Genomic DNA, 27064 nt, shown 5'->3' on the forward strand with positions numbered 1-27064 from the left:
GGCGTTTGGGCTTAGTTTTATTCTTCACTATTCCCCCTGTTTTATGATAGTTTCAGGCACGATAAACAAGATACACAGTCATGTAATCCCCATGTTCACCACATCATGTTAGCACCTATGTCGCATCACATCTCATACACTAGGCGTACGTCTCTTTTTGGTTGGATCTTCCTCCCTCTCCCACACCCCCCTTCTTCGCTGGCGAGCCCTCGCACCGCAGTTGTTGACAGAATCTTCAGACAAATCAGACGCTATTGATTCAGCCGCGTTGTCTTTTGTCCGCTTCATCGTTCCAGTTCAGATAATTTTTCTATTTAGTAGCAATAGGAATAAATTGAATTGACGGTTATGTTTGGTCTTTGTCCTTGACCCAGTAAGAAAAATGAAGCTATTTCTGGGTTTATTTATCATACCGGAGAAAAGGAAATAGTGAGTTAGCACACTAAATAATATTTCATTAACAGATAAAGCGGTAATAGCTAGTTGGCTTTGGCATCGAGCATAGCAATTAAAGGCGACGAAAAAGTAAAATCACATGAAAAAAAAAGAAAGCAGCTTGACATTTCAACTACAGCATATGGGAATTATCAAAGCAAGCAACCTGCGCCATCTTGTACATATTTAAACTCGGGAAAAATGGAACAAAGACAATCAAGAGAAATAGCAAGAGAATGGAGGGGGGGAGAATAGAGAATAGTAATAAGAATGAGGGGGAAAAGAGTTTAATCGCCCATTATTTCATCCTCGTCTTCGGGTTCAGCCTCACTGACACCGTTTCCTTGGTCTGAATTTTCGTCATCAATGTTCTCCTCGACAAGGCCCCGGACGCGAAGGTCATCGTCTTCATCTTCTTCGACGATTGGGTCTGCTTCTTGTTCGGCTTCTTGTCGTTCTTCTTCGTCGTCCTCTATTGGGTCATCCTCTAGTTCAACGAATTCGGTGGACTTGGGCGGTGTTTTGGATGAAGGTTGTTTGTCCTTGGAGCGAGCAGCAGCAGCAGGTCGCGCCTTGCGATCTTCCACAAATGCGATGACTTCTTTGTAGTTGTGGCCCAGTCGAGATTTGTTCTTGAGTAGTTTCTGTTTGAATTTGCCGCGTTGCGAGCCCGATGTGTCGAGGACACGGCCAATGATTGCCAAAACGATTTTGCCGGTGAGTTCGCAAAGCCGCTGCTCAGCGAGAATGGTTGCGCGGAGACGCTCGGTTGCAGCGGCTTCGTCTACCTCGTCATCGTCCTGTTCGTTCTCGTCGTCTTCATCGTCAGAAGGGAGGTCCTTAATGTCCTGGGCTGATTCCAACGGAGCATCGTCATCTACGGCTGAATTGATGTCTTTCTTCAGTTTCTTGGCCAAAGTTCGCTCGGCGAGGTCATGGAATCTGGAGAGGGTTGCTTGTGTCGAAGGGACAATATCCTGTGCTAGGCCCTGCGCTTGAAGGACAACATCCTCGTCCACTAGGTCTGATCTGCCTTGAATATGCGATCCGATATTACGGAGTGTGCCAAAGAGGGTATGTAGATCTAGGAGCGTTGTCGCTGCAGAAAATCTAATATCATCCATGACTGAACGCTTTTGCATAACCGCTGTCAGAGAAGCAGCAAAAGTATCTTTGCTCTTGGCCAAAGTTTCAAAGTACGCTGTGTTGAACTTGGCATTGGTTGACTTGATGGCACTAGACAGATTTTGCACTTTCCACATAAAGTAGAAAAGTAGAGTCTTAATGCTGTTCACCACCAGTTCATTCTCGAGGCTTTGTAGTTCGTCATCAGACTCCTCATCACGAAGACCACGTTTTACAAAGTGGACAAGAGTGTTGAATGGGGCCACAGGTTTTTCCTTCCGCTTTTTGGCCGAAACAGCTGGGGGCGTTTCAATGATACTCGTGCAATCGACAATACTTGCAAGGTTTGATATCCTAGTAACGGTGTTGGCGAGATCCGTAAGCACATTCTTGCGAACTGATGATCCATTCTGGACATCTTGGTTCTGGGACAATGTGCTGATAGCATCAATCATGTCGTCCCACAGCTCCTGAACCTTGCCCTCCATGGCTTCCTTCATCTCATCCGAGGTTCGGGCATGCAGGAACGCCACGCCAGCTTCCGCAAGGACATCCTGGTCAGAATGAGTCAGGAACTGCCTGTTGATGTCATTAAGAAGAGAGGTATATGCGGTAGCATCTTTCTGAAGGTCTTGGACCATGTTCAGATCGACAAGATGTTCCAGGCGAAGAACGGCTGACGCAGCTTCAGGTGTGGAGCCGAACTTGTTCAAAAGCCGAGGGATAATCTGGGTGAGATTGTGCGCAGTCTCTGCTTGCATTTCCGGAATCTTGTCTGTCAAAGACTTGATTTTCTGTCCACGTTTGCTGACATCGGATTTGGCAATCTCCAAGATCCGCAACTTGACCGCACATACCAGAACCTCGAGCAAAATGATGTCTTGTCCTTCTTCCAAGGCATAGAACTGTCGCACATTACTCGCTTCATCTTGCGGGGGCGAATCAGTAACTTGAGAGTGGTCGCAAAGAAGATATCCAGCAAGCGATTGCCACTGAGCCAGCTCCTCCATGTGTGCATAGATTGCTTCGGTCGCCAGGAAAAATCGAGATTCTACAGGAGCACCAGACAAGGCTTCGAGCGAGCCCATGCGTTGCCGCTCCGCAGCGAGCTCCTCTCTTTGCCCATCATAAGATTGGAGAATGTCCACAAGGCATTTGAATTTGATCCAGGATCGTTTAGGTGATTCATAGTCATCGTCGTCTTCATCACCAAAAGTTTCGTTGATATCTTCTGCCATCTCTTCTGTGTGGGTCTCGTAAATCTCTTGTAGATTTGCAGCGAAAAAGCGACCGGAGGATTTTCGGATTCTAGGCTCTGTATCAAATACAAGTTGGCCGACTTGATCGACCTCTGCGTTATCCATCAATCCTTGGTTTCTTATAAGCCCGAGCAACTCAACTGTAGATGCACGGACGTTGCTGTCGGCATCCCTGGTAGCCATCTCCACGAGTCGACGGAGGAATCGACCGGTGAAAGTTCGAAGTGTAGCAATGCTGAATTTGATCTCGTAGATCTGACGAAGTTGCCCTACCACAGCTAGCCGCACCTGCGTGACAGCATCTGACAATCCCCAGCCTAGATAGCGTACGTATTGCGGTTCGAAAAACATCTCTCGATGGGTTTGGATCCAAGTGGCCAATCCGAGGAAACATTCACTGCGAATTTTGGGGTCGACATCTCGGTAGCGGTGCACCCACATTGTGTCGAACGCTTCCCTGAGAAGGGCATCAATCGTCTCTAGCTTTTCTTCATTCTCTTGGATAGTTGTTTGAATGGAATCTATCCTGCCCTTGTTTGCTGTTTTCTTCCTTTTTTCGGTGTCTAGCTGTTTGCGAGATGTGGAAACCGTGGAGGTTACACCTTCGGCAATATGGCACAACGAAGTTGCTATGCAGATAGAAAACACTACAGCTGTATGTCTAAATGCTCTGTTACCAGCACTAGACATGATATTTAGCCACACCTCAGCTTTCAACCCAGGAGCGAATGTATTGTAAAGCAGGGAAGATTCGTGAAGACTCGCGACCCACGAGTCGCAAAAGTCCACAATATTTGTTCGAAAATTCCGAAGAGACCTTTCTTTTGATGTCAGGGGGTAATCGGACGGCTCGGTATCAAGATGTGCTTCTTGAAGGTCTTGTATGCGCTGAGGCCAGTGGTCCTCATCCGTCACATCGGCCATGTCCACCGAGATATCAGCACCTGTACACTGCAAGAATAAATTGAATAGCGCGCGAAGCCCTTCGTTGGGGTCTTTTTCGTATTTTGATAGCCATTCGTCGACGACGGTTTCGACATCTTTATTCTGTTCAAACACATCGGCTTGAAGTTGTTAGCTGATGCACGTGAAAAAGCAGTAATAAAAAAAAGAGACATACTGTATAGCCCTTCTGGAATGGCACGGAAAATCGGTCTTGGTGGAGCAGTTCTTGTCTTTGGAGCAGGTTTCTTGCTCTGTCTGCCATTAGTTGCCGGACGTATGGCGAGAGATTTTCCGGCGCCGTTGATCTTTGGTTTCTTTGCGGCTCGTGACGATTTAGGACCGGCGTTAGGTTTTTTCACGGCTTTTCTTTTTGTCGTGACCTTGCGTGTTGCTTTTCGGCGTTCCCTTTCTTCTTCGGAATCGGGATCTTCGTCGTCCTCCTCCGAGTCAGACTCGTCGTCGTCTTGTTCCTCATCATCGTCATCATCTTGACCGTCATCCAGTGTGGTGTTTCGTTTCCTCTTCTCGGGATTGTTGAGACCTATACTGTGAACGGCTTTTGAGAAGAGTTGGGGTTTTTTGACTGCACGGCCGGACTTGCGCCTGCTGGACGACGCGCCATCGTGCTCGACATCTGACGACATATCCATATTGTCTGAGCGAGGGTTCAATGTTAGAATCTTCTTTTCCGCGTCCTATTCCTCTGATCTCGGGGAACCGAGCTTGTTGTACATGTGAGTGTAGGTGGCGCGAAACAGCTCGAATGTTACGTTGCTGCGTGAATGTCGCGCGCGTCCCGTTTGGATGGGGCGCGAAGTGTCGAGAGGAATTGGCAACGCAAACTCGACAACGCGATGTGCAAAGGGTGCACTCCAATGCCAAAGTCTCAAAGCAGATACAAAGCTGGCGCGGGGATCCGCTTGGGCAAAGATGGAAAAAGACCGGAGGGGGGAAATAACTCGCAATGACGGTGGTTCGTGATGGGGGGGAAACGCGCGACGACTTTGACGCCCGGGCAGGCGCGGGCCTCATTGGTCGCGGCTGCCTAGTGGGCAAACACGTATCGATAACGGGCAGGCGCGTACCCTAACCCTATTTTCTTCCTTCTTTGGGACTCGAGAAGTCGCCCGACCTCGCTCCTTATCTCTCTGGGGAAATTGTCGTCTCATTGCGCCAGAGCACGTCCATAGAAGAGATAGTCACAATGAACCATTTGTGAAACTAGCTTGGGAGCGCCATTCGAGAATCGCCCTTTGAATCGGGTATTTTTCTTCTCGTTGTGAGGGGAGGCACCCCCCCGCAGACAAGAGATATGACATTCAATTCTCCATTTGCTTCCTCTGTTGCAAGTCCTGGGAAGGGCGAAGTTGTGCTGGCGGTATTGCCTCCGTCTATTCCGACCCTCGCTAAGTTGACCTACAAGTATCCTCTCAAGCTGTTATCTCGTGCCCCGGGTTTCATTCCTGAGCACTCGGTTCTTTCCGAAGGAGTCACGAAGCCGATACATCTATATCTTCTGACTTACGGCGGGGGCCTTCTTCCCGGAGACCACATCGATGTATCAATTACACTAGACCCACGGGCTCGACTGGTAGTCACTACTCCTCAGGGGAGCACCAAGATTTTCAAGACGGTGCCCAACGCAAATACGGCCATCAAAACAGCACCAGAACGTCCAGGCCTGGACGATAGGAGTCGACAGACTCTAAATGTCTCAATTGGAAGTCAATCTGGGCTCTGTTACCTCCCTGACCCCTCGGCTCCATTCAAGGATAGCCGCTATGAGCAGATCCAAGTCTTTACTGTGGATGAGTGCCAGAAACAGAACCGAAGCAGCCTCTGTGTCTTAGACTGGGTCACCCAGGGGCGAACCTCTCGTGGCGAGAATTGGGATTTCAACCTATGGAAAGGCCGCAATGAAGTGTGGTCTGAAGACAAAACTACCGGCAAACGACGTCTTCTTTTACGCGATGCTGTTATCCTGGATGACGAAGCAGATGCTTCATTGAGACCACATGAAAATGACAGCAGTTCGGGTGAGCTGATCCGCGAGAGAACGTATCCGCATGGGATTATAGGTACGCTTATCTTGTACGGACCAATATTCGACCAGCTGGGCTCTTTCTTCATGACATCCTTTGGATCGCAGCCACGCATTGGCGGCCGCAACTGGTCGGCTACAAAGACTGCAGCGGAGCCTTCGAAACAGAGTCAAGTCACATGGACAGCCGCCCGTATTCGTGCTGATTTTGTCCTTGTCAAGTTTGGGGCAAAAGACTTTGAAGCCGCTCGAGACTGGCTCGGGACAATAATTCGTGAAGAGGGTAGCATCGAAAGGGAATTCGGCGAAGAGGCATTGCTATGCCTCTAAAGAATCGGCCAATAAGAAAATTGGATATGCTCCGACCTACGAAGATCTATTAAGATTCTACGACATGATACTATATACACCTCACATATTCCTTTCTCTCTAAACATTCGCCTTCTATGGAGATAATATTCGCTAGAACCACCAATCCGATATCTTGTGTCGCCAGTCTTCGCTAGTAGCGCCCTTCAAGTCATCGACGTTCAGGACGTCCACCCCTTCACGTTCCAGGACGCTCCAGATATAATGCCGAAGGTTGCGGGGCCAGCTTGGTGTTCCCCAATAACGAACCTTCAACCCCCGGCGATGCGCTCCATTGATCTGCGCCCGAATGCGCTGCAGTTGATCTGACGTTATATGAAAGTGCCACGGGTAACCGATGGATTTATCAAAAGAAACCGACGCATAGTAACTGTTAGAAGGGTTATAAGTGTCCAGTCCGACGACGCTCGGCGTACCAGAGCGGCCTTGTCCTTGATCTTGGGCTAAGTGCCGTCGACGCATAGGCTCCGACTCTCCGTCTTCCATCGCATCAAGGGGTGCATCAAAGAAGATATCTCGATATGTTGAATTCGCAGTCAGCAAATTGAAAGGCGCATTGCCCGTGGCAACAACGGTGACCGGACCGTTGACTACGTTGTTTCCATCCCAGTAAGTCAGATAGCCCCTGTCCCGCAAAGGTGACAGGTGAGACATTACATAGGGTAAAGTCTCCGCTCCGTTCGTCTTGAAATCAATCAACAAGACTAGAGTCTGGCTTGGGTCGGTGTCGAATACACCCTGGAGCGGCCGGTCTTTGAAGAGGTGGAATCTCGTAATCGGATTCTGCTTCTCGAGCAAACCCACGAGAGAGTCCACATAAAGAGAATGGAGAGTGCGATTGGGCGCGACCGCTGATCTTGAGTGGGCGACGTAGAGCTCATCTTCGATTAGCCAGACATCGGCCTCGACACTGACACAGCCGGCGCTGACGGCAGAAAAGAGAGGCACTGGACGCCAGTAATCATTGTGTGAATGGCATGCGACTGGGAGAATATCTCTAGTTGCGTCCGTTGGCCAGTTTTCGAGGCCATTTGGTTTCCCCCATGTCTGTACGAAATCCTCAGAGAAGAACGTGATGGCGATTCCGTACAGCATGCATATTGACTCGATTACACCTCTGTTGTTGCATTATCAGTCTCCAAGCGGATTTGCCGGATGGATTCTGAAATAACACTTACATCATTGAAAAGACAAGTAATAAAAACAATCCCAGCATTCGCTTCCATCGAAATTTACGAGAAGAGTAAATTTGTGGTGAATGTCGAAGAGGCAGTCTCAGGCTTATGCGCCTACGCACGTTGCTGGCGAGAGACGCTAGTATCGATTTTAGCCCTGGGCTCCACCGAGGGTGATCATCACCATCAGTTTGCTCTTCCCCGGTAGAATTGTTGCTGTTATTGGTATTGTTTCTGTTGCAGTTGTTGCTAGAAGACGGGAGCAGCAAGCTGGTATCATCCATGTCCTCGTCGGTGTCTTCTCTTATTTGCAGGAATGCATCCCCGTCGGAGCCATGGAACAAAGTAGGATTCTGCATTTCCTAATGCGTGCCTCGAAACACTACCATAGAACAGCGTCTGTCGATGAATTTCCCCGGTACACTCAGACAATAATGTAGTTTTGACGAAGCTGTCTTGGTGACTGGGTGCCCAATTGATAGAGCGGAGCAAGGCGTGTGTTGATGCGGGACAACTTGGTTGGCGGTTATTCTTTCTGTATTGTTACAGCTAGAACACCTACGCTTAAAATATATTGCCCCACGTGTATCTCTAGCATTATTTAGTATTTTAATTCAAAATACTTACAATTTTGGGTCCCAGCTGCACAAACAAACTAATACGAATCATACGATATTTACGAATCCGATCATGACAGTACACGTGACTCTTATCGGCGCATCCGATAAGATAAGGACATCGGGTTATCGCTGTTGCGATAAAAATTTCACATTCATCTCTGCCCAGAGCAGGCATCCAGCAGTCTACAACCAGCGCCAAGATGCCTCACAAACACAAGAGGCGCCAGGATGATAAGTCGTAAGTAGCGATTCCATTGTGTTTATCCGTTCATTGGCTCTAGTGAACATCTCTGATTACCTTTGTTTATAGGACTTATGATCTACCTCCTTCCTTCATAGCCAAGTCTCTATCGGTTCACAAACCCAAGCCAGCGGAGAAAGGAAAGAAAAAGCCTGCTGGTAAAAATGACAAAAAACTCAGCGCCAAAAAGGCCAAGGAGTCGTCGGGTTGGGTGGACGACACCCCGCGCGCCTTTGCACGTATGATGCAATATCAGGCTACGGGCAAGCGGCCTTCTGGACTCGATGATGGCAATGGTCGGGCGCGAGGCAAGAAAAGGAAGCACGGCGGAGAAGACAAAGACGGTGCAGCTGAAGTAGCTTCGAATAAGAATAATCAAGCGTCTGGCGATTCCAAAAAATCTGCGGGGAAGACACCGGCTACAACCACAGCTACTTCTACTACTACCCTCAAAATTCTACCTGGTGAAAAGCTTTCTGATTTCGCCGCGCGTGTTGACCAACAAATGCCGCTGTCTTCAATGAAAAAGTCGCAAAGGTCTGGACAATCCGAGAATCTGCCAAAGATCCGAGAAGAGCGAATCACAAAACACGAGAAACACCTACGCAGACTCCAAAAGGGTTGGCGCGAGGACGAGGCCAAGATCCGAGAGAAAGAAGCCGAGGAACGGGAATTAAAGGAGGCTGAAAACGAGGATCTGAATGACTTGTGGAAGGAGTGGCAGATTGAAGCTGGCAAGGCCAAGGCTAAGAAGAAGGGCTCAGGTGCAAAGAAGAAGAAACGCAAGGGGGATGATGGAAACGGTATAGATGATGATGACGACGACAATGATCCATGGGCGAAGCTCAATACACGTGAACGTGCGGCGAAGCCGTTGAATCCGCTAGAAGTTGTGCAAGCGCCTCCAGAGCTGACGAAACCGAGAGAGATCTTCCGAGTACGTCGGGGTGTCGGTGGCGCTGAGGTAGATGTTGCAAACGTCCCCGCAGCTGCTGGAAGTTTGAGAAGACGAGAAGAGCTTGCAAAGGAACGAAAGACCATAGTCGAGGAATACAGGCGGTTAATGGCGGAAAAGAGGCGGTGATAGTGATACATGTATATGCTCTAACCCAATTGATACTGTGAAAATTACCATAAGCCTATTTTTCTGGTCATCTACATGTAATAATTACATATGTATTCCCTCTGAATCAAAACGACACGACACTGGTAACATTCCTTATAGAATATCACAAAAAACAATTTCCTCATCAAGCTTTCTTCTTGAGCTCGCCCCAAATTCTAGGCAAGCAAGTATATGGATCATCTGCCACCTCAATGGCACCAGGGTCCTCCCACTCCCCAGCAGCTAGGATCTCCTCCATAAGATCTCGGTTCAGACAACACCCGACGAGTGCGCTCCAAGTAGGATTCCAGCAAGCTATTCTCATATTAGCTCCTCCGAAAAACCCTCTTAAAATAGTAAACAATTCGTACCTTGCGCAATTGCAGTAGCGGTATCCTTGTTTCTCACATGTTCCCAAAACACAAAGCTTCCGCCAGGTTTCAACAACTTGTATATCTCCTTCATTGCGTTCTTCGAATCACCCACGGCACACAGCACCTGAATACTCAGTATAGTATCCAGACTCCCCTCGGTAATTCCCTCTTTGCTCAAAATGTCGCTGTCTTCGACACCACAGGCTAGGAGCTTGTACTTATCCTGGAGATCAACTTTCTTGACTTTTGTAGCAATGTCATCTTCATAGTGTGGGTTGGGTTCAACGGCGTATATGAAGTCTACAAGGGCTGGGTCGTAACGGTGGATTTGGTTGCCTGCTCCAGGGCCGAGTTCGAGAATTTTGCCGTGAGCAGAGCGGACAAGGGAGGGGACAACGGTGGTATTTTCAAAGGCGATGAAACCGTCAGCTGTACACGCAAGTTAGTATAGTTTAATATAGTTGAGAATTAGAGAAGTTACAAGTTATACTGAAGAGTTTTGCTGTGGCCGTGTCTCGAATTCTTTGGAGATGTGTAAACGTGGCGAAGAGACCGTCGTTCCGAATGGCCTCTTTGAAAGCCTCGTAATGCAGTTGGAGGGATGGCCAGACGAGACGGAATGGTCCCAAGATGGCAGCGAGGCGGCCGTTGCTGGCCATTTTGTTTTGCTAAATATGACTTGGAAGTATAAAGTTTGATAAAGAATAGTATGGTGAGGCGGAACTCATACAATACAATGGAGGATTAGTGTAGTAAATAGGAAAATGTGCGACCCAAGCTATATATACTATATCATTGCTTACCTATGCTACTACTATACTACTAAATATGTGTGGGTCAGTGCGACGCGAATGACGCGAACCCCAGTTGACGCCGCTTTATGCTCAGCCCACCCTTATCGACCACGAGGAACATTGGAATTTCTAAAGAAACAAATTTACTATATCGTTACTGGACCAATGAATGATTATATTTTGAATAGCATGTAGAATCTTCTATACAGAATTTAAGATATTTAGTTTGATTTTCAACATAAATATACACTTTCATCTACATCTCATAATTTTTAATGTTACATTTGTAATTTAATTCACAATTTCAATGTTGGTGAGGACTAAAACCCAAGGTGATTTCACGCAATCATTGCGATAAAAATACACAGTAAGTTTATTTTCAGTTTTAAATTTAATATATATATGGGCGTGGTGTTTTCAATGCTGGCAAGGGCACAGTGAGTCTCACCTCGACTTCAAGCAATAACATTATTGCTAATCACAGGTTCTCCTCATGAAATATACGACCTGGTATTGATACTGTCCGAACGGCCAATAATATCTACTTGCACGGGAATTAGAGCGCCGGCCGTAGGATATCATTGCCATTTTAGGGTTAGTTCTAAAGTGACTGGTATACATCCTGCCGTATCAAATTATCAATTGATGTGGATTCGTACTAATTTGAGCGCTATTCAGCTTGCTTCCTTGACCTGGTTATTCCGGAGCCGTGCGTACCGATGACAAATCTCAAGGTCGCGCCTCAAAGGAAGAGATTATCTCGAGAATATGTCCCGTCAGCTCCTGGGGTTTGCTTAGGTGAGGGCTATGGCTGGCCTCCAACTCTTTCAGATTCCAATTTACTCCACTGTCCCTCACCATCCTTTCCTGGAAGTATAGCGGCATGGCATGATCTTGACGTGCAAAAATATAGCCGCGGCGGCCATCAAATGCTGTATCTTTCCAGGCAGGCGACGGACATGGACTAATCAGAGGCGCTAATGCATGAGTTTGGAGTTTGGACGCGGCCCATGACGCCTTCTCTGTTGGGACATCGTGGTAGAATACATCTACCGGGTCTTTAACACCCATACGCCCCTCGCCCTATTCACAATAACGTCAGTATTCGGCCGTTGAATATAGATCGATAACGTTTTCCTAAAAGGGAAGTTCACTCGCCTCGTCCGTCACCCAAGGAAGCGGCTCAGCGGCTGTCTGCACAACTGAGTGGCTTTCCTGTACCAGGTAGCCAGCAAACCACACCAGCCCAATAACTGCACCTGAATCCGGCCGCTCTGCTGGACTGAGTCCCTTAGCAGCGGCTCCGCCGGGACATCCTCCGTACGAGTGACTCAGAAGGATAACATCCTTGCCCTTATTAACCTGGGAAAGTATCTTCTGCCGAACAGCGTCGATATCCGCGGTGACAGTCTGGCGGGGAGCATCACTCGGGTTCAGACTAGGTAGATTGGCAAATTCGATGGGATGGCCAGCATTTTGCAAAAGATCAATAAGTTCTTGATAATGGGCGGGAATATGCCAGCACCCCGGTACCAAGACAATGGTTGGCTTAGGTTTGGCAAACGACGACATTGGATCAAATCGGTCAAGTTGTATTCGATAGTAGATCAAGTTTGAATGTTCAATAACGTAGCTGAAAGTAGTCTGCGTGGCTTTATAAGGGCTGATCTCCCCCCTCTCTCCACTTCCCCTCCCAACAGCGCTAATTCTCTCTTGCATGAAACTACTAGAAGAAAGATATTATGTAGGCAATACGCCATTGAACTTGGCTGAGCCTGATATTATTACATGTATTATTAAACCATGTTTAACGTATATCAACTACCCTAATTCTAGCATTTGCCCTATAGGAGAAAGAGACATTCGCAAACCATTTTGATAAATTTATTAATATCGCTTCAGGTCGATACGTCTATTCTAGCGTTTCGTATATTACACCAATGTAATGACTTAAGAAAAGAATGAACCTATCATCAACATTTCAGTATTTTAGGTTTGGCGGGTTGGACACCACGTTCAAGTACAAGCCACACGACATATTCTGTAAGATACCAAATTAAAATTGAGATTAAGATTGCTGGATAGGGTTAGTCGGGGGTAAATATGCTCTACTACACTAGAATTGGGTCCTAAGCCTGTTCAAATGTCTAGTTCCTCTCCCGAGTTGTATAGTGGCTATATTTTGAGTTAGAATAAATAGATTCAATTGAAACTGAGTTTGATAAATATTTGGATCTTTAAACTCAGTCACATACATGTATGTACATCAATTAAAATTGATAAATAGAAAGCGAGCTGTCTATTAAGCATCAATTGATTTTTACAGACTATAAATCTATTTTCATTTATCAAGAGTTGAATTGATCAATATATTTAATGTTCTCGACTTCCTTATCTAATTATGTACTATTCCTTGTCTTATATATTAAGTACAGAGGTAAATATAAATATAGATCTCCCTAACCAACTATCCACCGTGACAACCTCTTTTCAGTCACACGCAGTCAGTAAACCTGGTTGCTCACATAGATCCGCATTGTGGGGGTGGTTAACGATGTAACAATGTGTAAAAGGCTAAAAGCGGCGACAGATTTCGATCGTCTACTCCATACTCGACCAATAATATTTCGCGTAGTGATAGGGCGCTGTTTTTAGCCGTATTTGGTTGGTTAAAAGTGTTGTTTGCACTGTTTGTACCTGGCTAAAAGAGGCATGGGACATTCTTATGAAGCCATTGTTATTGCTGCGATAGAAGTAATAAGATAGGTTGTTTAGAAACATTGAAATGAAGGAATTTGTAGTGAAGGAGGTGATTTATATGAATTATAATTGTGATATAAGAATGGCTGTTGCAGGATCTCTTTATAGGAAATGTTTGAATCATCCGTGTTATATACAGGTAGATCATAGAGCACGTTCATGCCCATCTATTTAAAACATTTATTTTAAAAAATAAACAAAACTTTTCCTCTTTAAACAAAAAATCATCAGAAACACCCCCCTCATTTAGCCTGCAGAGAGTTCACGTATGCAGCGGCTCTCGCCTTGACTTCCTCTATCCATTTCTCGCTACCTCCGCTGGAAGCAAGGTTCTCCTCAAAAGCGAGCCACTTCTTGAAAAAAAAGCGGGCCTGCTTGGCTTTGAGCTTCTTTCGCGACTCATCCGATGCGGCTGCACCGCTGTCACCCAAGAGTCGTTGGAAAACACGACGAACCTGCTCAACATCGCCCTGCTTGATTTCCAAATCGAGCAAGACGCTCCACAGGTCGATTCGCTTGGGGAACGATGACAGAAGGCCCTCGAACAGGGTGCGTCCTCTCTCCACATCTCCATTGGCTGATCGGAACTCGAGTTGTATGAATTTGGACGTAACTTCAACATGAGTATGAGAGGGCAGAGACTGCATAGCGCGAGAAAGCAGCTCACGACCGCGATCAGGGGCGGATAGATTGTCGAAAAGGAACGTTGCATAGTTGATGAAAAATTTGGGCGACGAGAAAATTTTCTTCTTGAGTGCTGTTTGAAATAATTCATCGGCTTTCTGTAACGGAATTAGTCTGTGAAAATCCAACTTTCCCACATCGAACAAACATACCTCGTTCTTTCCAGACTGGATGAGAATGCTGAGCAGTCGCTCATACGCCTCCTGGGTATCATTGTATTGACAAGCCCTCTTGAAAACATCCTCGAGGCTGTCATCGGTACCGTAGGTGTTTTCCAAGTTGAGCAACGCTACCCAGATGTTCATCTTCTCGGTATCCTGTCCAATACTGATGGATCGAAGAGCGCGCTCTCCAATTTCTCTTGCCTTTTCTACCTCACCAAGTTCGAGCTGGAATGCCATGTATTGCAACCACAAGATTGAAGAGTCTGGCTCTCCCAGCAAAAGTCGCTCATAGTCAGCCACCGACTGGGGGCCACGAGCATCCAAATCACCGGTTTGATCAACCTGAATCTCAGGTTTGCGCGTGCGTTTCTTCTTTTTCTTGGCATCGGCATCCTCATCGCTATCATTGCCGGCACGGCTCACGGTTGTCAAAGGATCCGGCTGCCCAGCATTGCCATTCCAGTCAAAGCCGCCTACGTCAAGTCCACCAGATGTATCCTTTGGCCCATTGTTGCCCATTTTGATATCGTCGTCGCTTTCTTCGTCTGATTCACTCTCGTTGTCATCTTCTAGTTCAAGACCACCAAGTGACATTCCCTCGTCGCTGTCTTCGCCGCTTTCGAGTGGAGCTCCTCCATCAGACAAAAGATCTTCATCCGAATCTTCGTCACTGTCAGAATCCGCTTCGTCCTTCAAATAAGAGGCTTTCAATCCAAACGAAATCTTCTCCTGCTTCGTATCAATCTTGAGGATCTTCGCTTTGACGATATCACCAGCTTCAAAAAGCTTCCTCGCATCATCAACAGCTTGGTCTGCCATCTGGCTTCGATGGCAGAGACCGCTGACGTTAGCGGAGCCATCCACAACAATGAATGCACCAAACTCTTCAACTTTTCGGACTTTTCCAGTCACTACTTGGCCTTGTCGAAGATCACGAAGTTTCAGAGGAGCCTTATAGTTAGGGTCTAGCACTGAGTCCTTCAGACTCAATTGCAACTTGTTGTTTTCCGAATCGGCGAGAATGACTCGGCCTTTTACCAATTGATCTACCTGGAACTGGTCCTTCCACTCTTTCAGGTACGAATCAGACAGATCCGAGACACGGATGTAAGCAGTGACATCGTGGCCTAACGCAACAAAGAGGCCATTGTCTGCAACTCTGCGAACGAATCCACGAACGACGTCATTGGCTTTCAGTTGGCTTATCGAGGTAATTTCCGGATCCCGAACAGGAAGCGATGAGCTCAAGACTTTCGATGGACGCAAGGATAGATGAACCTTCTTCTTGGATTTGTCAATGCTGACGACGCAAACCCGGAGAACCTCGTTCTTCTTATACAGAGTAGTGTCGATTTTAGAGTAATCATCCGCCATATCTGCGAGGTGCACGACCCCAACAAGTGTATCGCTAAGCTGCATAACAACTTGTTTCTCTGTGAGTTTCGTAACTCTTCCAGGTAGGATCATGCCTTTTGAGAGCGTGTCAAGTGTTAATTCACGAGCAGACTTTTGCTTTCCTGAGAGGTCCAATCGTCCCTTGGCTACGTCGACCCCTGTGACACGCACTTTCAAAGCTGATCCCACTGGATAATTCTCCTCTAGATCAGCCAGAGAGGAAAGGTCATCAGTGAGGTCGAGAGCTCCAAGCCGACCTCGAACATTAGGCGAGAGATTGATCCAGAGACATTCGTCATTGATATTATTGACAAATCCAAACATTGCCGCGTCTACCTTGATTTGCTCCAAGCTCAACGATTTTGGCTCTTCAGCAGACACAACGCTAGGCTTGGCGGAAAGCTCAAACACTGGATGCTTGCCCGATCGGTGGCTAATCGGAAGGAATTTGTGGTTTCGAGCGTCATGTACACCCAAAATTCTTACAGGAAGAATTTCTTTGACGCGGAATGATTGCAAAGGGTGTTTACGATCCTTGATGTCTTCCCATTGATCAAATATCTCTGACACGTCAATCCGGCCTTGGATTTTATCGGCCAGAATAACGTTGATCTGGGTATCTTTGATGGAAGCAATTCTAGCCTTGGTGACTTTTCCGACGGAGAAATCGCTCACTGACTTAATACTCTCATCAATAGGGTTTGTAAGTTCCTCAAAAGTCGATGAAGATTTAGCCTTTGCCTGTTGTGTCTTTGCGTCGTTTGACGAGTCACCACGCATGGTCAGAGTGAACCGTCGGAAGTCTTCGTCGATCTGATGGATAGTGGCAGACAAAGGCTGGAATAGGTGCAGTCCGAAATTAGGCTTATTGAGGTGCTCGTCATCGAGAAGACGTTTAGGCAAAAGGCCATTGAGGCCGCCTAGGAACTCCACAAAGACGCCTATGGAGGTCACGCCTCTCACAAAACCCGTGACAGACATACCCTCTTGAAGATCCTCGAACTTGGAGGGAAGGGTTTTCTCTTTGAGTGACTTTCTCAAGCTTGATTTAACAGTCACTTTGATCAACCTATGAGATCGCTCAACGTTCAGAACGAGGAGGTCGTGTAATTTCTGGCTAACTCTTATCTTGGAGAGAGCAGTGTTCTGTTTTGAAGCGTCCCCATCAGTAAGATGGCCAGCACTCAACCGTGCAATAACGCCGAATTTATCAAGCTTCAAGAGCAAGTCATCGTTGGACTTCTCAAATACAGTACCCGACACAGTAATGCCTGGGTAGATCTCACCAAAAGCTTCCCGGTAGGATTCAGTCGAAGCTGACGGGTCTTTGCAAGAGACTGCTAATTTACCCAAGGCTGCATCCACGCTAAGAGCATGAACATTGACGACTTGACCTTTTCTGAAATGCAGCGAAGGGTCTTTGATATAAGCCTCACTCATCTCCGAGACGGGTAAGAAAGCTCGGACTGGACCATAGAATTGAACAACAGCGCCGTGGGGATGGATATTGATGATTGTTCCCGGCGATTGGTTTCCAGGCGAGATATCATTGTAGTTTTTCCAGATAGCGGAATCATTGTTGAGAAGACTTTTCTTTAGCGTAAGTCGTACCTGGCGCTTATCCAAGTCGACAGACAAAATTCTGGCAGAGACCGTCGAGCCTTCTCGAAACTTCTTTTCAGGGTGTTGAAGCACACCATCTGCAAAGTGCATTGAAGGCACCAATCCAGTGATACCATCTGCCAGCGTCACAATAATACCGTCTACCCCAGTTGGACCAATGAGTAGTTTCTCAATTGCCCCTTTCACCACGGCACCAACAGTTACATCTTCAAGTCGGATGAAGGGTTGATCGATGACCTTTTTCTCAAAAGATAGCATAAAGAGATTGTCGACTGCATTGTAACCAATAACTCGAGCCTCATGCGTGGTTCCAACTCTAAATTTTCCTTCTTCAGCCGAAATCATGTCAACGGTCCCATCAGTGACTCTTGAGATATGGACGAAACCGAGGTGCTTTGAGGAGCCGACATCCACATAGAGACCCAAACCAGGCTCTACTTTAACAACCTTGGCATCCAGAATGGCGGCGATAGAAGGGGTCGAGCTCGTCTTTGTAGGTGATTGATTTTGAGCTGGGGCAAATTTCAAGACGTGGTCCAAAATCGAGAAGCTGACTTTGTAAGGCTCGGAGTTTGGGAAGGTAGAAAGAATTCTACCCTTGATTTTCGCACCGGTCTGAAACTTTTTCGCAAGATCGATGGCCCCCGAATTCGCTCCTGAATGGACGACATCAACAGTAGTATCCAGAAGGCCCATGATCTTGCCAGCCATGCCAGTTTCCGACACTTCCGTAAGAAGTATCTCCGCTGCGGTACCCGGTAAGAAGGAATTGATTGTCGGTGCCGAACTGAGATAGTGAGATTTCTTGATCGATGCAGCAGTTTGGAGGTTGGCGGAGAGTTGGACAACAGTCTTGGTCGTGTTGAATCCCTTGATGATGCAAAGGATCACAGTGCCCTCTTTGATGTTGGAAAACTCGACTTCAGGATCGATTTCCTTAGCCGACATGAAGGCTCTCACGTCTTTATCCTCAAGGCCGATATCCATAACCAGACCATGATCTTCAACGCTCACCACAGAAGCCTGTACAATGACATCTTCAACCAAATCGGATTTTGTCAAGCCGCTGTTTGTTTGTCTCGGATCCAGGGAAAGCTCGATCCTTTTCTTGGTTTTGGTGGCTCCGGCGTCTGTAGCGTTGGAATTCCCGGTTGAGGTAACGTAAGCACGCAGATACTGGCCTAGGCGGAAATAGGAGCTGAGGTTGAGTATATCTTCTTCATCCGCCTCCTCTTCCTCGTCTTCTTCCTCGTCTGCATTCAGCAGCTTCTCAATCCTTTCGTCTAAGGTTTTGGATATCGCAGTCAAAGGGACATAACCTGTCAGGTTGTTGGGTAAAGCCAAAGTGATGTCGTGGGCATTGATGCTCGCAACTTGACCTAAGATCATTGTTCCTGGAGCCAGACGCTTTTGAAGATTAGCAAGAGACAATAATATATCAGGCTCACAGCTAACGACGTACCTTGAAGCTTAAGCCTTCGATCCGCACACCATCCTTGGTGGGCTTTTCTTGATCGTCCCGCTTTTTATTTTTCGACTTGCGCGACTTTTTAGCCGTTACAGTACCCTGAGCTGCATCTTCCATATCAACATCTTCATCCAAGTCGTCATCAGCAAAGGCCGCAGCACTGTTGTTCGGGCCTTTCTGTTCGAAGAGTACATCCCGAGTCGCTTGGATCTGGATTTGTTTGCGCTCTAATGGAGTGAGAACACTTCCACCGCCTCGAGGAAATGACGGCTCTTCATCACGGAGGATTGAAAAGTCAGAGTTTTGCTGTGGACCATTAGACTTGCCGTCTGTGTCTCTGCTCTCTTTCTCTTGCTTGAGTTTCTTCTGCTGTGCACCGGAGAGTTTTTTGGTTCCCTCTGAGCTGACCCGAGGTCGTTTCTGCTGGTTCGAAGACGAGCCATCAGCTGCAGCTCCTTTGCGTTTGATTGGCGCCATAATTGACAATGGCGCAAAGCCTAGAATAGAGGCTTTCAGCGTTCCTGGTGGTGTCTTGGAGGCAGGTGTGCGGGCGCAAGACCAAAAAAAAATCTCCAGATAACGATGCTATCAGTGTGCTAGTCCGTATACGGCTAGTCCGATTCGCGCTCTTTTTCGCGGCGATCACGTGATGAGATTCCCGCTCGGCATTCCCGATCGGGCTTTAATTGAGCGCATCGCGTACACGCACGGCACGCAGACACGCCGCGAGAAAAGCGCGCGCCGACGTGCTTCGACTATGCAGGGCCGGGTCCCACCACCAGCTTTGCTCGTCCACCACCGTCCGAGTCCGTCAATAATCAATTCCTGCTGCTCTTACTCTGACAAAGTAATTGCAGTTTGTATTCTCTAGCAACGATGGATGGGCATTTGCAGTCAGACCCGGTACACATACTTTCCTCCCAGGAAATACCATCCTCTCCCCCATCCATCGTATCGGAGGCTGGGGCTCGACGAAAACCCAGGAGACCACCTCCAGTCACACCACGCTCGTTCAAGAAATTTTTCACACCTCGATCGTCTCTTCACTCGGCCAACAAGGGTATACAGACAAGTCGACATGTTTTGAGAGAACTCAGCTCTACGTCCTTGAACAGACGGGGCCCGGCCTTCACTAAAGCTGCAACGTCCCAAGCTGCTGGCCACGGCATTCTCAAAAGTCCGTTTACAGAAACAACAAAAACACCTAGTAGGAAACGAAAACTGTCCTTTTCCTCGACGGGATCTCCTCCGCAGTCGTCGCCATTGAGAAAGGTACGACTTACCACAACTCTCTATAATGAACGCCACACCAATGAAATTGTGGACGAGATTGGTCCACCCATCTCACCCTTGAAGGCCCTTTCGCCTCCAAAGTCTCTCCAGAAGCAGCTGTTTCCCGCGAAGCCTCCAGCCGGCCCTTTGCGTCGATCAAAAGCTCTTGCTTCGACGGGAGAACTATGTTTGCGAAGCGTATCTGGCCGTATGAATCGGTTAACAATGCGCTCAAACTATGGGTATGGTAGGTATCTCGAAACAATAACCGATTGTCCTATAGCTCCCGTTAACATTCATTAGGTTGGCAAGATCAAGCTTCCAACTTTTACTCCCGGCCTGAAGACCAACATCAGAGCGTTAATATAACTGGCGACCGTCTTGCACTTCCTGTCTGTATAGCACCCTGCAAAAGTGAGTTCCTTGTGATGTTATGAGTAATTGTTCATCTACTAATCTTGTGGACAGCAAACTCTCTCGTAGCGATCGGTGATGAAGAAGGCGGTATCCGCCTGCTCGACTCCGCAAAAGATGTCAAAAACGGCTTTTCAAATGCTCATTTGTCGTTTCGTGCGCACGGAAACTCTATTCTGAACCTTGAGTTTTCTTCGGACGATCTTCTCCTTGCAACTGCTGCCGGTGATCAAACGACCCTTATAATAGACATACAAACTCAGAAACCTATTCATTGTTTGTCTAACCACACCGCCTCCGTCAAGCATGTCCAATTCCAACCCGGCTCTAACAACAGGATGGTTGCCACTTGCAGTCGTGACGGTACCGTCAATATATGGGACTTGAGATGCCGAGGTTATGAAATGCCCTCGTTACAAGTTCGCTGCTCTCTTGCATCCGACCCAGATGATGAACCGTCGGCTCCTTTACCGAAAATAAATTATCCTCAACCCGTGAGGACAGTTCAGGATGCTCATACATTTATGCCCAAGGCTTTGAAATTGACAGGGGACAAGCCAGAGACTCAGTTTTCTCAGGATAATGTCACTGTGACATCTCTCTCATTTCTACCTGCTGGCCGTGAAAATTTATTCGTTACAGCATCGTCAACCAATGCTTGCGTTAGACTATGGGATATGCGTACATCTTATAATATTCGCAAAGGACATCCAGTCCCACTATCCACGACTCGTGAGCCTGATTGCCACGTCAGTCATAGATCTTGGGGTGTGACATCCATGGCTTTAAATGGCGATGGGTCTAGATTATACACTCTTTGCCGAGATGCTTATGTCTATGCCTATTCTACCTCACATCTGATTCTCGGTGGATCTCCGGACATGAACATGAACAATACTCGACCTCGCCGAACTGGTGGTCCTAATAAAGAAGGTCTTGGGCCTCTTTACCGCTTCGGTGATCCCGGACTGCAGGTCTCATCTTTTTATGTTAAAACAGCACTGCGGCCAGCGAAAGATGACCGAGGAGAAATGCTCGCAGTGGGAAATAGCGAAAGTTCGGCAGTTTTGTTCCCTACTGACGAGCGGTTTTTGGAGCCGACCAACTTGGCGGACCAACCCGAACTTCCTCCAAACACTCAAGCTCCATTGGGAAGACCTGGGCTGCGACGCACCAATTCCGAAGTTGGGCTTTCTGGACGGCCAGAGAGTGCAATCCCCACCTATCGAACTGGAACTCGACTTGTCGAGGGACACCAGAAAGAAGTTTCGGCCGTGTCCTGGGCTCATGGTGGCGAACTAGTCACGGTCAGTGATGACTTTAGCGCAAGATGCTGGCGCGAAGGACCAGATGCTCGCGACCTTCGAACCGGAGGCGAAGCAGACGGACGACGCTGGCGCTGTGGCTGGGCTGATACTAAAGACTCTTATGATGACGAGGAAGAATAAATGAGTACCAAGACAAACTGTCCTCTAGTATTCAGCCTCGACTTTCCTCCTCGTTTTTACGATGAATACTTCTCCATCGAGAAGACGTTTCCTGCATTGCGTGGCGTTTTTTTTCTCTTTCTTTCTTTTTTTCTTTTTGAGGGCTCGTTGCATCCAAACCAGCATTCATACGTTGTAAAAGTTTCACATTGATTGAACTGTTGCGTATATGTTAAACGCTATATACCTTATGAGCGTTGCAGAGTCGTGGAATCCTTTTTGGTTCATTATTGTATATAAATATGCATTATCCAGCATGGAAGTACGGATGTTGTTCCATCCGAGTCAGCTGTGGTGTCAATCTGAGAGACGTTTTAGTTGAGTGTTATTGATAGCAGATGTATCAATTGATAATGATGACAGGTGCTGAGCATTTGCTATGAACAACGTAGTAATAGACAATAATCCCTGGGGAATCACGCCGGCATTTGATTACATGTATTGGTATATCAATTGATGAGATTGGGTTCAAATTTTACAGCTTTCTACGGCGAGGAGCAACACTCAATTACAATTCAGCATATATTAATCCTTCGATACAAACTCTAAAGCTTTTGTAATCCATTTCCTTTTTTTTCATGTCTTCTGCACATCAATCTCATCGCGCTTAATGGCCGTGTCCATCGTCTTCAGCCGGCCTTTCAGGGTCCAACTTGATCATGGTGTCAATACGCATGATAGCGATACATGCCTCGACGGCACTCTTCAGTTGCTTCACCTTGCTCATGCTGGGTTCGAGCACACCGGCTTTGATCGAGTCGATGACTCTGCCTTTGGTCAGGTCAAGTCCGTAGTTTTGGTATGTCTTCTTCTTGGCGATTGCCTTTTCTTCTTCGTTGGCATCGCCTTCCTGAACGCGTTGGGAGATTGCATGGCGAACTCGAAGTTGAGCGACAAGCTCGGACGAATCCTTGGCTGCGTTGACGGCGAGAGTTTTGGGAATGACGAGGAGGGATTGCGCAAATTCACCAATGGCGAGTTGTTCCCGGGAGCTCTGTTTTTTTTTATTGTATTAGTTGTAGAAACAATTAAAATGTAAAGATTTTAAACTTACCACTGTGACGGCAAACTCCTCGAGGTAGATATGCAAAGCAGTCTCAACTGCACCACCACCAGGAACGATACTGCCACTTTCCAATGTTCGCTTAACAGCGGACAGGGAGTCGTGAACGGAACGTTCCATTTCGTCCAGTTGGAAATCGTTGGGTCCGCGGAGGATAATGGATGCAGACGAGTGAGCCTTGGTACCCTTGACAAGAATGCACTCGTCATCGGAGATGCGCTCCTGCACAACTTCCTCGGCATTTCCAAGGTATGAGGCTTCGAATTTCTCGTCACCGTTCAAGTCTGACAAAGTGCTAATGAGGGTAGCTCCTGTCGCCTTTGCAATTCGCCTCAGATCTTCTTTCTTGCAACGTCGGACGGCTATGGCTCCCTTCTCGACAAAGGTTTTCAGGACCATATCATCGATACCCTTGGTGGTGAAAACGACATTGGCGCCAGCCTTCAATATCATCTCCACGCGGTCCAAAACGATTCCAGATTCTCGCTCCCTGATCTTTTCGAGCTGTTGAGGGTCGTCAACTGTGATGTGGACACCAAGCTTCATCCTCTCCTTTTGCAGGTTTATGTCCAAGCAAGCAATCTTCGCATCGGTTATCCGAGTCTTCATCGCTTGAGACGCAACGGTACAGTTGAGCGCATATCCTTTAACGAGAATCGATTCTGTCGCACTTTTTCCGTGGGCCTTTAGGACATTAACGGCCTTGACTGGGTATTTGACCTCGCTCCTCTGGTTCGTAGACTTGACAAGAAGCATTGCATCAACCACCATGTTAGCGAAAAAATCGGCGTCAGAGCCAATAATCTTGCTGGACATGGATGTCTTCGCAATGTTCAACAAGCTGTCTTTGCCCAAATTCTCCACCTTTGTGCTGATATTCTCGTTCATATACTTGACGGCCTCGCGCAAAGCTAATCGGTAGCCGGTAATGATAGTAGTAGGATGGATTCGGTTTTTCATAAGTTCGTTTCCTCTCCGCAGAAGCTCGGAAGCAATCAAGACAACAGATGTAGTTCCATCTCCGACCTATAAAGCAGAAGGCATGTGAGTTCGGATGCCTCGACACAGGATGCAATATAAAAAAGTAAATCGTACCTCCTTGTCCTGTTGCTGGGCCAAGTCGACGAGGATCTTGCCAGCTGGGTGTTCAATATCCAGAAGACTCAGAATAGTGGCGCCGTCATTCGTTACTGTGACATCCTTGAAAATTGGTCAATATCACAAAAAAAAAACTTGTGGCGATCGACGGGGCCTTACTCCAATATCGTCCACCATCATCTTGTCCAAGCCGGAAGGCCCGAACGAGCTTTTGACGACATTTGAAATCGCCTGTGTTGCGAGCACTAAATTTGCGTAAGATAAAAACCTCGAGCGATCGCTGAACGCGACATTCACGAACCATTTTGATCTCGTATATCAGCACCGCTAATTTTCTGCCCGCCGAGGACTGTGTGAAGCATCGAGTTAGCAGCAAAGAGCAAGAATGCGAACAAGGTCCGACTCACACAAAGTGCCCCCGTTACGTGGCTGTTCAAAGATTCCAGTCATTTTTTCCGACCAGACCGTACAAGATGAAAAGAGATTGGGGAAGAGCTCTGGTCACAATAGGGCTTTCGAAGGTGTTTCCCTCCTTAGCGGGACGCTTAAGCGGCGAGGCGGTGGGAATTATTCTGCCGGCCAAAGGCGGTCGGCGTGAGTCATCCCACTTGCAACGAGGGGAAGACAGGAAACCACGGAGAAATTTCGATATCGCGCCAGGCATCGACGCGCAGGCTATAGCGTCGTGCTAGACAGACTCTCGGAAATTCCTCCACAGTTTCTTGACTTATAAACACAGTCTTTTCTCGGAATTAGAGGACATGTCGAGCCAAAACGACGCAGCGGCGCAGGCCCTGCCTGACCGTACACAGAACCCCGCCGAAGATAAGGCTCCTGAGGGCGGCGAAGTTTCCAAAAACGCAGCCAAAAAAGCAGCCAAGGCCGCCAAACTGGCAGCAGGAAAGGCCGATAAGGCGTTGAATAAGGGAATTGGAAAATCAGAGGCAAAACAACCTTCATCCAAGGCTGCGAAGAAGAAAATTGACGGAGCTGCCCAAATTGGTATCGATGTTTCCAAGGAAGAGGATTTCCCTGGCTGGTACCAGCAGGTTTTGACCAAGGGAGAGATGCTGGACTACTATGATGTGTCTGGATGCTTTATTCTCAAGGTGAGTTTGTCGCATGAAGCTGAGAACTGGGGTCTTGAATTAAAAATTACTAATTTGGGCTAGCCTGCGTCCTTCTACATTTGGGAGAGTATCCAAAATTGGTTCAATGACAAAATCAAAAAGATGGGTGTCCGCAACTGTTCCTTCCCCCTATTTGTTTCGGAAGATGTTTTGCAGAGGGAAAAAGATCATATTGAAGGGTTTGCTGCGGAGGTTGCTTGGGTTACACACGCGTATGGTTTTGATGAAGAATTGCGAATGAAGCGTGAAAAACTGATTTTGACTACAGAGGCTCTACTCCTCTCGAGAAAAAGATTGCCATCCGTCCTACATCCGAAACAGTCATGTACCCCTACTACGCAAAATGGATCCGAAGCCACCGTGACCTTCCTCTGCGACTGAACCAATGGAACTCCGTTGTGCGCTGGGAGTTCAAGCATCCCCAGCCTTTTCTCAGAACTCGAGAATTCCTCTGGCAAGAGGGACATACCGCCCATCTCACCGAAGAGGGTGCAGGAACGGAGGTCTTACAGATCCTTGATCACTATGCCCATATCTACGAAGATCTTCTCGCTGTCCCCGTCGTGAAAGGCCGAAAGACTGAGAAAGAAAAATTCGCTGGTGGTTACTACACTACCACAGTCGAAGGCTACATTCCTGCTACTGGCCGTGGTATTCAGGGTGGTACATCTCACTGCCTGGGCCAGAACTTTAGTAAAATGTTCAACATCACCGTGGAAGACCCAAATGCCAAGCCCGAGGAGAAGTTGCCTCCGGTATACGTGTGGCAGAACTCATGGGGCCTGTCTACACGTACAATTGGTGTGATGGTCATGATTCACAGTGACAACAAGGGCTTGGTTCTTCCTCCCCGTGTTGCCGAAACCCAGGTCGTCATTATCCCCGTGGGCGTTGTCAAGAGCCTGCCCCAAGAGGATCGTGAAGCTGTGTTCAAGGAAATCGACGAACTCAAGGATAAACTTGAGTCCGTGGGACTTCGAGTAGAGGCCGACCTCCGAGATAACTACTCTCCCGGCTGGAAGTTCAGCGACGGAGAACTTCGCGGCATTCCTCTCCGTCTTGAGTTTGGTCCTGGTGAATCCAAGGGCGGCTTTGTCACGGCCGCACGTCGTGATGTGCCAGGCAAAGAGGGGAAGAGCGAGATTCAGCTCAAGAATCTTACCACTGCCGTTCCCGCACTTTTGGACACTATCCATGACAACTTGTTCCGCCGTGCTGACGAGCAATTCCGCGCTCACCGACGAACCCTCACCAACTGGGACGACTTTGTTCCTCTGCTCAACGCCAAGAACGTGCTTCTGATCCCTCACTGTCTGACCGAAGCATGCGAGGACCAAATCAAGGACCTCAGCGCCCGCAAGGCAGAGGAAGACAGCGACGTCCCCGAGGATGCCCGCGCCCCCAGCATGGGAGCCAAGTCGCTCTGCATTCCGTTGGAGCAGCCTGACGGTATCGAGGCCGGCGTGACCAAGTGTCTCAACCCACACTGCGAGAAGTTGGCTGAGAAATGGTGCATGTTTGGACGTATGTTCCCCCTTTTTTTAAAAAAAAAATAATTATCGGAAAATATTTGCTAACGATTGGTCTCTCGTTTAGGCTCCTACTAAACAACAGCAAAATCGATTCAAGGTCATGCTAGCGCTTGTGCGCCTACGATACCACGATTTTCCTTCTGTTCACTTTTCAATGCAGTGTGTTGACATTGACAGGAATGCGTTTTTTTTTAAATGAGCATCTGGATTAACAGCAGTAGCAGCAGCAGCAGCAACACTGGTAGAAGTTATCTACATCCATGTAAAGCCTTTTTTTTCGGGGTTGGGTTTCAAATGTCATGTTCAAGTTCTCTTTGTTTATATACAACATTCAAAGAGAGAGAGAAAAAGTCAGAAAAGATAGTGAAAATAGGAAAAGAATTAAATTAATACCAAAAAAATAAAGTTTTTAAAATGTCACTATGGTTATGGTATCAAAACAGAATAGAAAAAGATAAAAATGATGTACATATATAAGAAGAGAAAAATCA

At 47.4% G+C, this 27064-nt stretch overlaps 10 protein-coding genes across 10 annotated transcripts; 4 read left to right on the forward strand and 6 right to left on the reverse strand.

Annotated features, from left to right (window-relative positions):
- Positions 1-722: 722 nt before the first annotated feature.
- TRUGW13939_05047 (uncharacterized protein) lies at positions 723-4414 on the reverse strand (the record flags this gene model as incomplete). The annotated part of the gene is made up of 2 exons (XM_035488212.1): positions 723-3883; positions 3940-4414. The coding sequence occupies 2 exons, from the start codon at positions 4412-4414 to the stop codon at positions 723-725; spliced, it is 3636 nt and encodes a 1211-aa protein (XP_035344105.1).
- A 662-nt stretch (positions 4415-5076) lies between these two features.
- On the forward strand, positions 5077-6135 carry TRUGW13939_05048 (uncharacterized protein; the record flags this gene model as incomplete). Its single annotated transcript, XM_035488213.1, has 1 exon — positions 5077-6135. The coding sequence occupies one exon, from the start codon at positions 5077-5079 to the stop codon at positions 6133-6135; it is 1059 nt and encodes a 352-aa protein (XP_035344106.1).
- Positions 6136-6267: 132 nt separating this feature from the next.
- TRUGW13939_05049 (uncharacterized protein) lies at positions 6268-7708 on the reverse strand (the record flags this gene model as incomplete). Its single annotated transcript, XM_035488214.1, has 2 exons — positions 6268-7291; positions 7353-7708. The coding sequence occupies 2 exons, from the start codon at positions 7706-7708 to the stop codon at positions 6268-6270; spliced, it is 1380 nt and encodes a 459-aa protein (XP_035344107.1).
- Positions 7709-8169: 461 nt separating this feature from the next.
- Positions 8170-9294, forward strand: TRUGW13939_05050 (uncharacterized protein; the record flags this gene model as incomplete). Its single annotated transcript, XM_035488215.1, has 2 exons — positions 8170-8207; positions 8280-9294. 2 exons carry the CDS (start codon positions 8170-8172, stop codon positions 9292-9294), a joined length of 1053 nt encoding a protein of 350 aa, XP_035344108.1.
- A 166-nt stretch (positions 9295-9460) lies between these two features.
- TRUGW13939_05051 (uncharacterized protein) lies at positions 9461-10348 on the reverse strand (the record flags this gene model as incomplete). The annotated part of the gene is made up of 3 exons (XM_035488216.1): positions 9461-9630; positions 9687-10118; positions 10180-10348. 3 exons carry the CDS (start codon positions 10346-10348, stop codon positions 9461-9463), a joined length of 771 nt encoding a protein of 256 aa, XP_035344109.1.
- An 864-nt stretch (positions 10349-11212) lies between these two features.
- Positions 11213-12055, reverse strand: TRUGW13939_05052 (uncharacterized protein; the record flags this gene model as incomplete). Its single annotated transcript, XM_035488217.1, has 2 exons — positions 11213-11566; positions 11705-12055. 2 exons carry the CDS (start codon positions 12053-12055, stop codon positions 11213-11215), a joined length of 705 nt encoding a protein of 234 aa, XP_035344110.1.
- A 1430-nt stretch (positions 12056-13485) lies between these two features.
- TRUGW13939_05053 (uncharacterized protein) lies at positions 13486-19054 on the reverse strand (the record flags this gene model as incomplete). Its single annotated transcript, XM_035488218.1, has 3 exons — positions 13486-14025; positions 14080-18516; positions 18572-19054. The coding sequence occupies 3 exons, from the start codon at positions 19052-19054 to the stop codon at positions 13486-13488; spliced, it is 5460 nt and encodes a 1819-aa protein (XP_035344111.1).
- Positions 19055-19453: 399 nt separating this feature from the next.
- On the forward strand, positions 19454-21711 carry TRUGW13939_05054 (uncharacterized protein; the record flags this gene model as incomplete). Its single annotated transcript, XM_035488219.1, has 3 exons — positions 19454-20096; positions 20153-20263; positions 20318-21711. The coding sequence occupies 3 exons, from the start codon at positions 19454-19456 to the stop codon at positions 21709-21711; spliced, it is 2148 nt and encodes a 715-aa protein (XP_035344112.1).
- Positions 21712-22357: 646 nt separating this feature from the next.
- On the reverse strand, positions 22358-24361 carry TRUGW13939_05055 (uncharacterized protein; the record flags this gene model as incomplete). The annotated part of the gene is made up of 6 exons (XM_035488220.1): positions 22358-22744; positions 22805-23839; positions 23909-24013; positions 24071-24156; positions 24213-24260; positions 24319-24361. 6 exons carry the CDS (start codon positions 24359-24361, stop codon positions 22358-22360), a joined length of 1704 nt encoding a protein of 567 aa, XP_035344113.1.
- Positions 24362-24672: 311 nt separating this feature from the next.
- Positions 24673-26648, forward strand: TRUGW13939_05056 (uncharacterized protein; the record flags this gene model as incomplete). The annotated part of the gene is made up of 4 exons (XM_035488221.1): positions 24673-25020; positions 25084-25253; positions 25310-26565; positions 26638-26648. The coding sequence occupies 4 exons, from the start codon at positions 24673-24675 to the stop codon at positions 26646-26648; spliced, it is 1785 nt and encodes a 594-aa protein (XP_035344114.1).
- Between the last annotated feature and the right edge of the window lie 416 nt (positions 26649-27064).

The sequence above is a fragment of the Talaromyces rugulosus genome, chromosome III (assembly GCF_013368755.1).
Source record: "Talaromyces rugulosus chromosome III, complete sequence".
Taxonomy (NCBI): domain Eukaryota; kingdom Fungi; phylum Ascomycota; class Eurotiomycetes; order Eurotiales; family Trichocomaceae; genus Talaromyces; species Talaromyces rugulosus.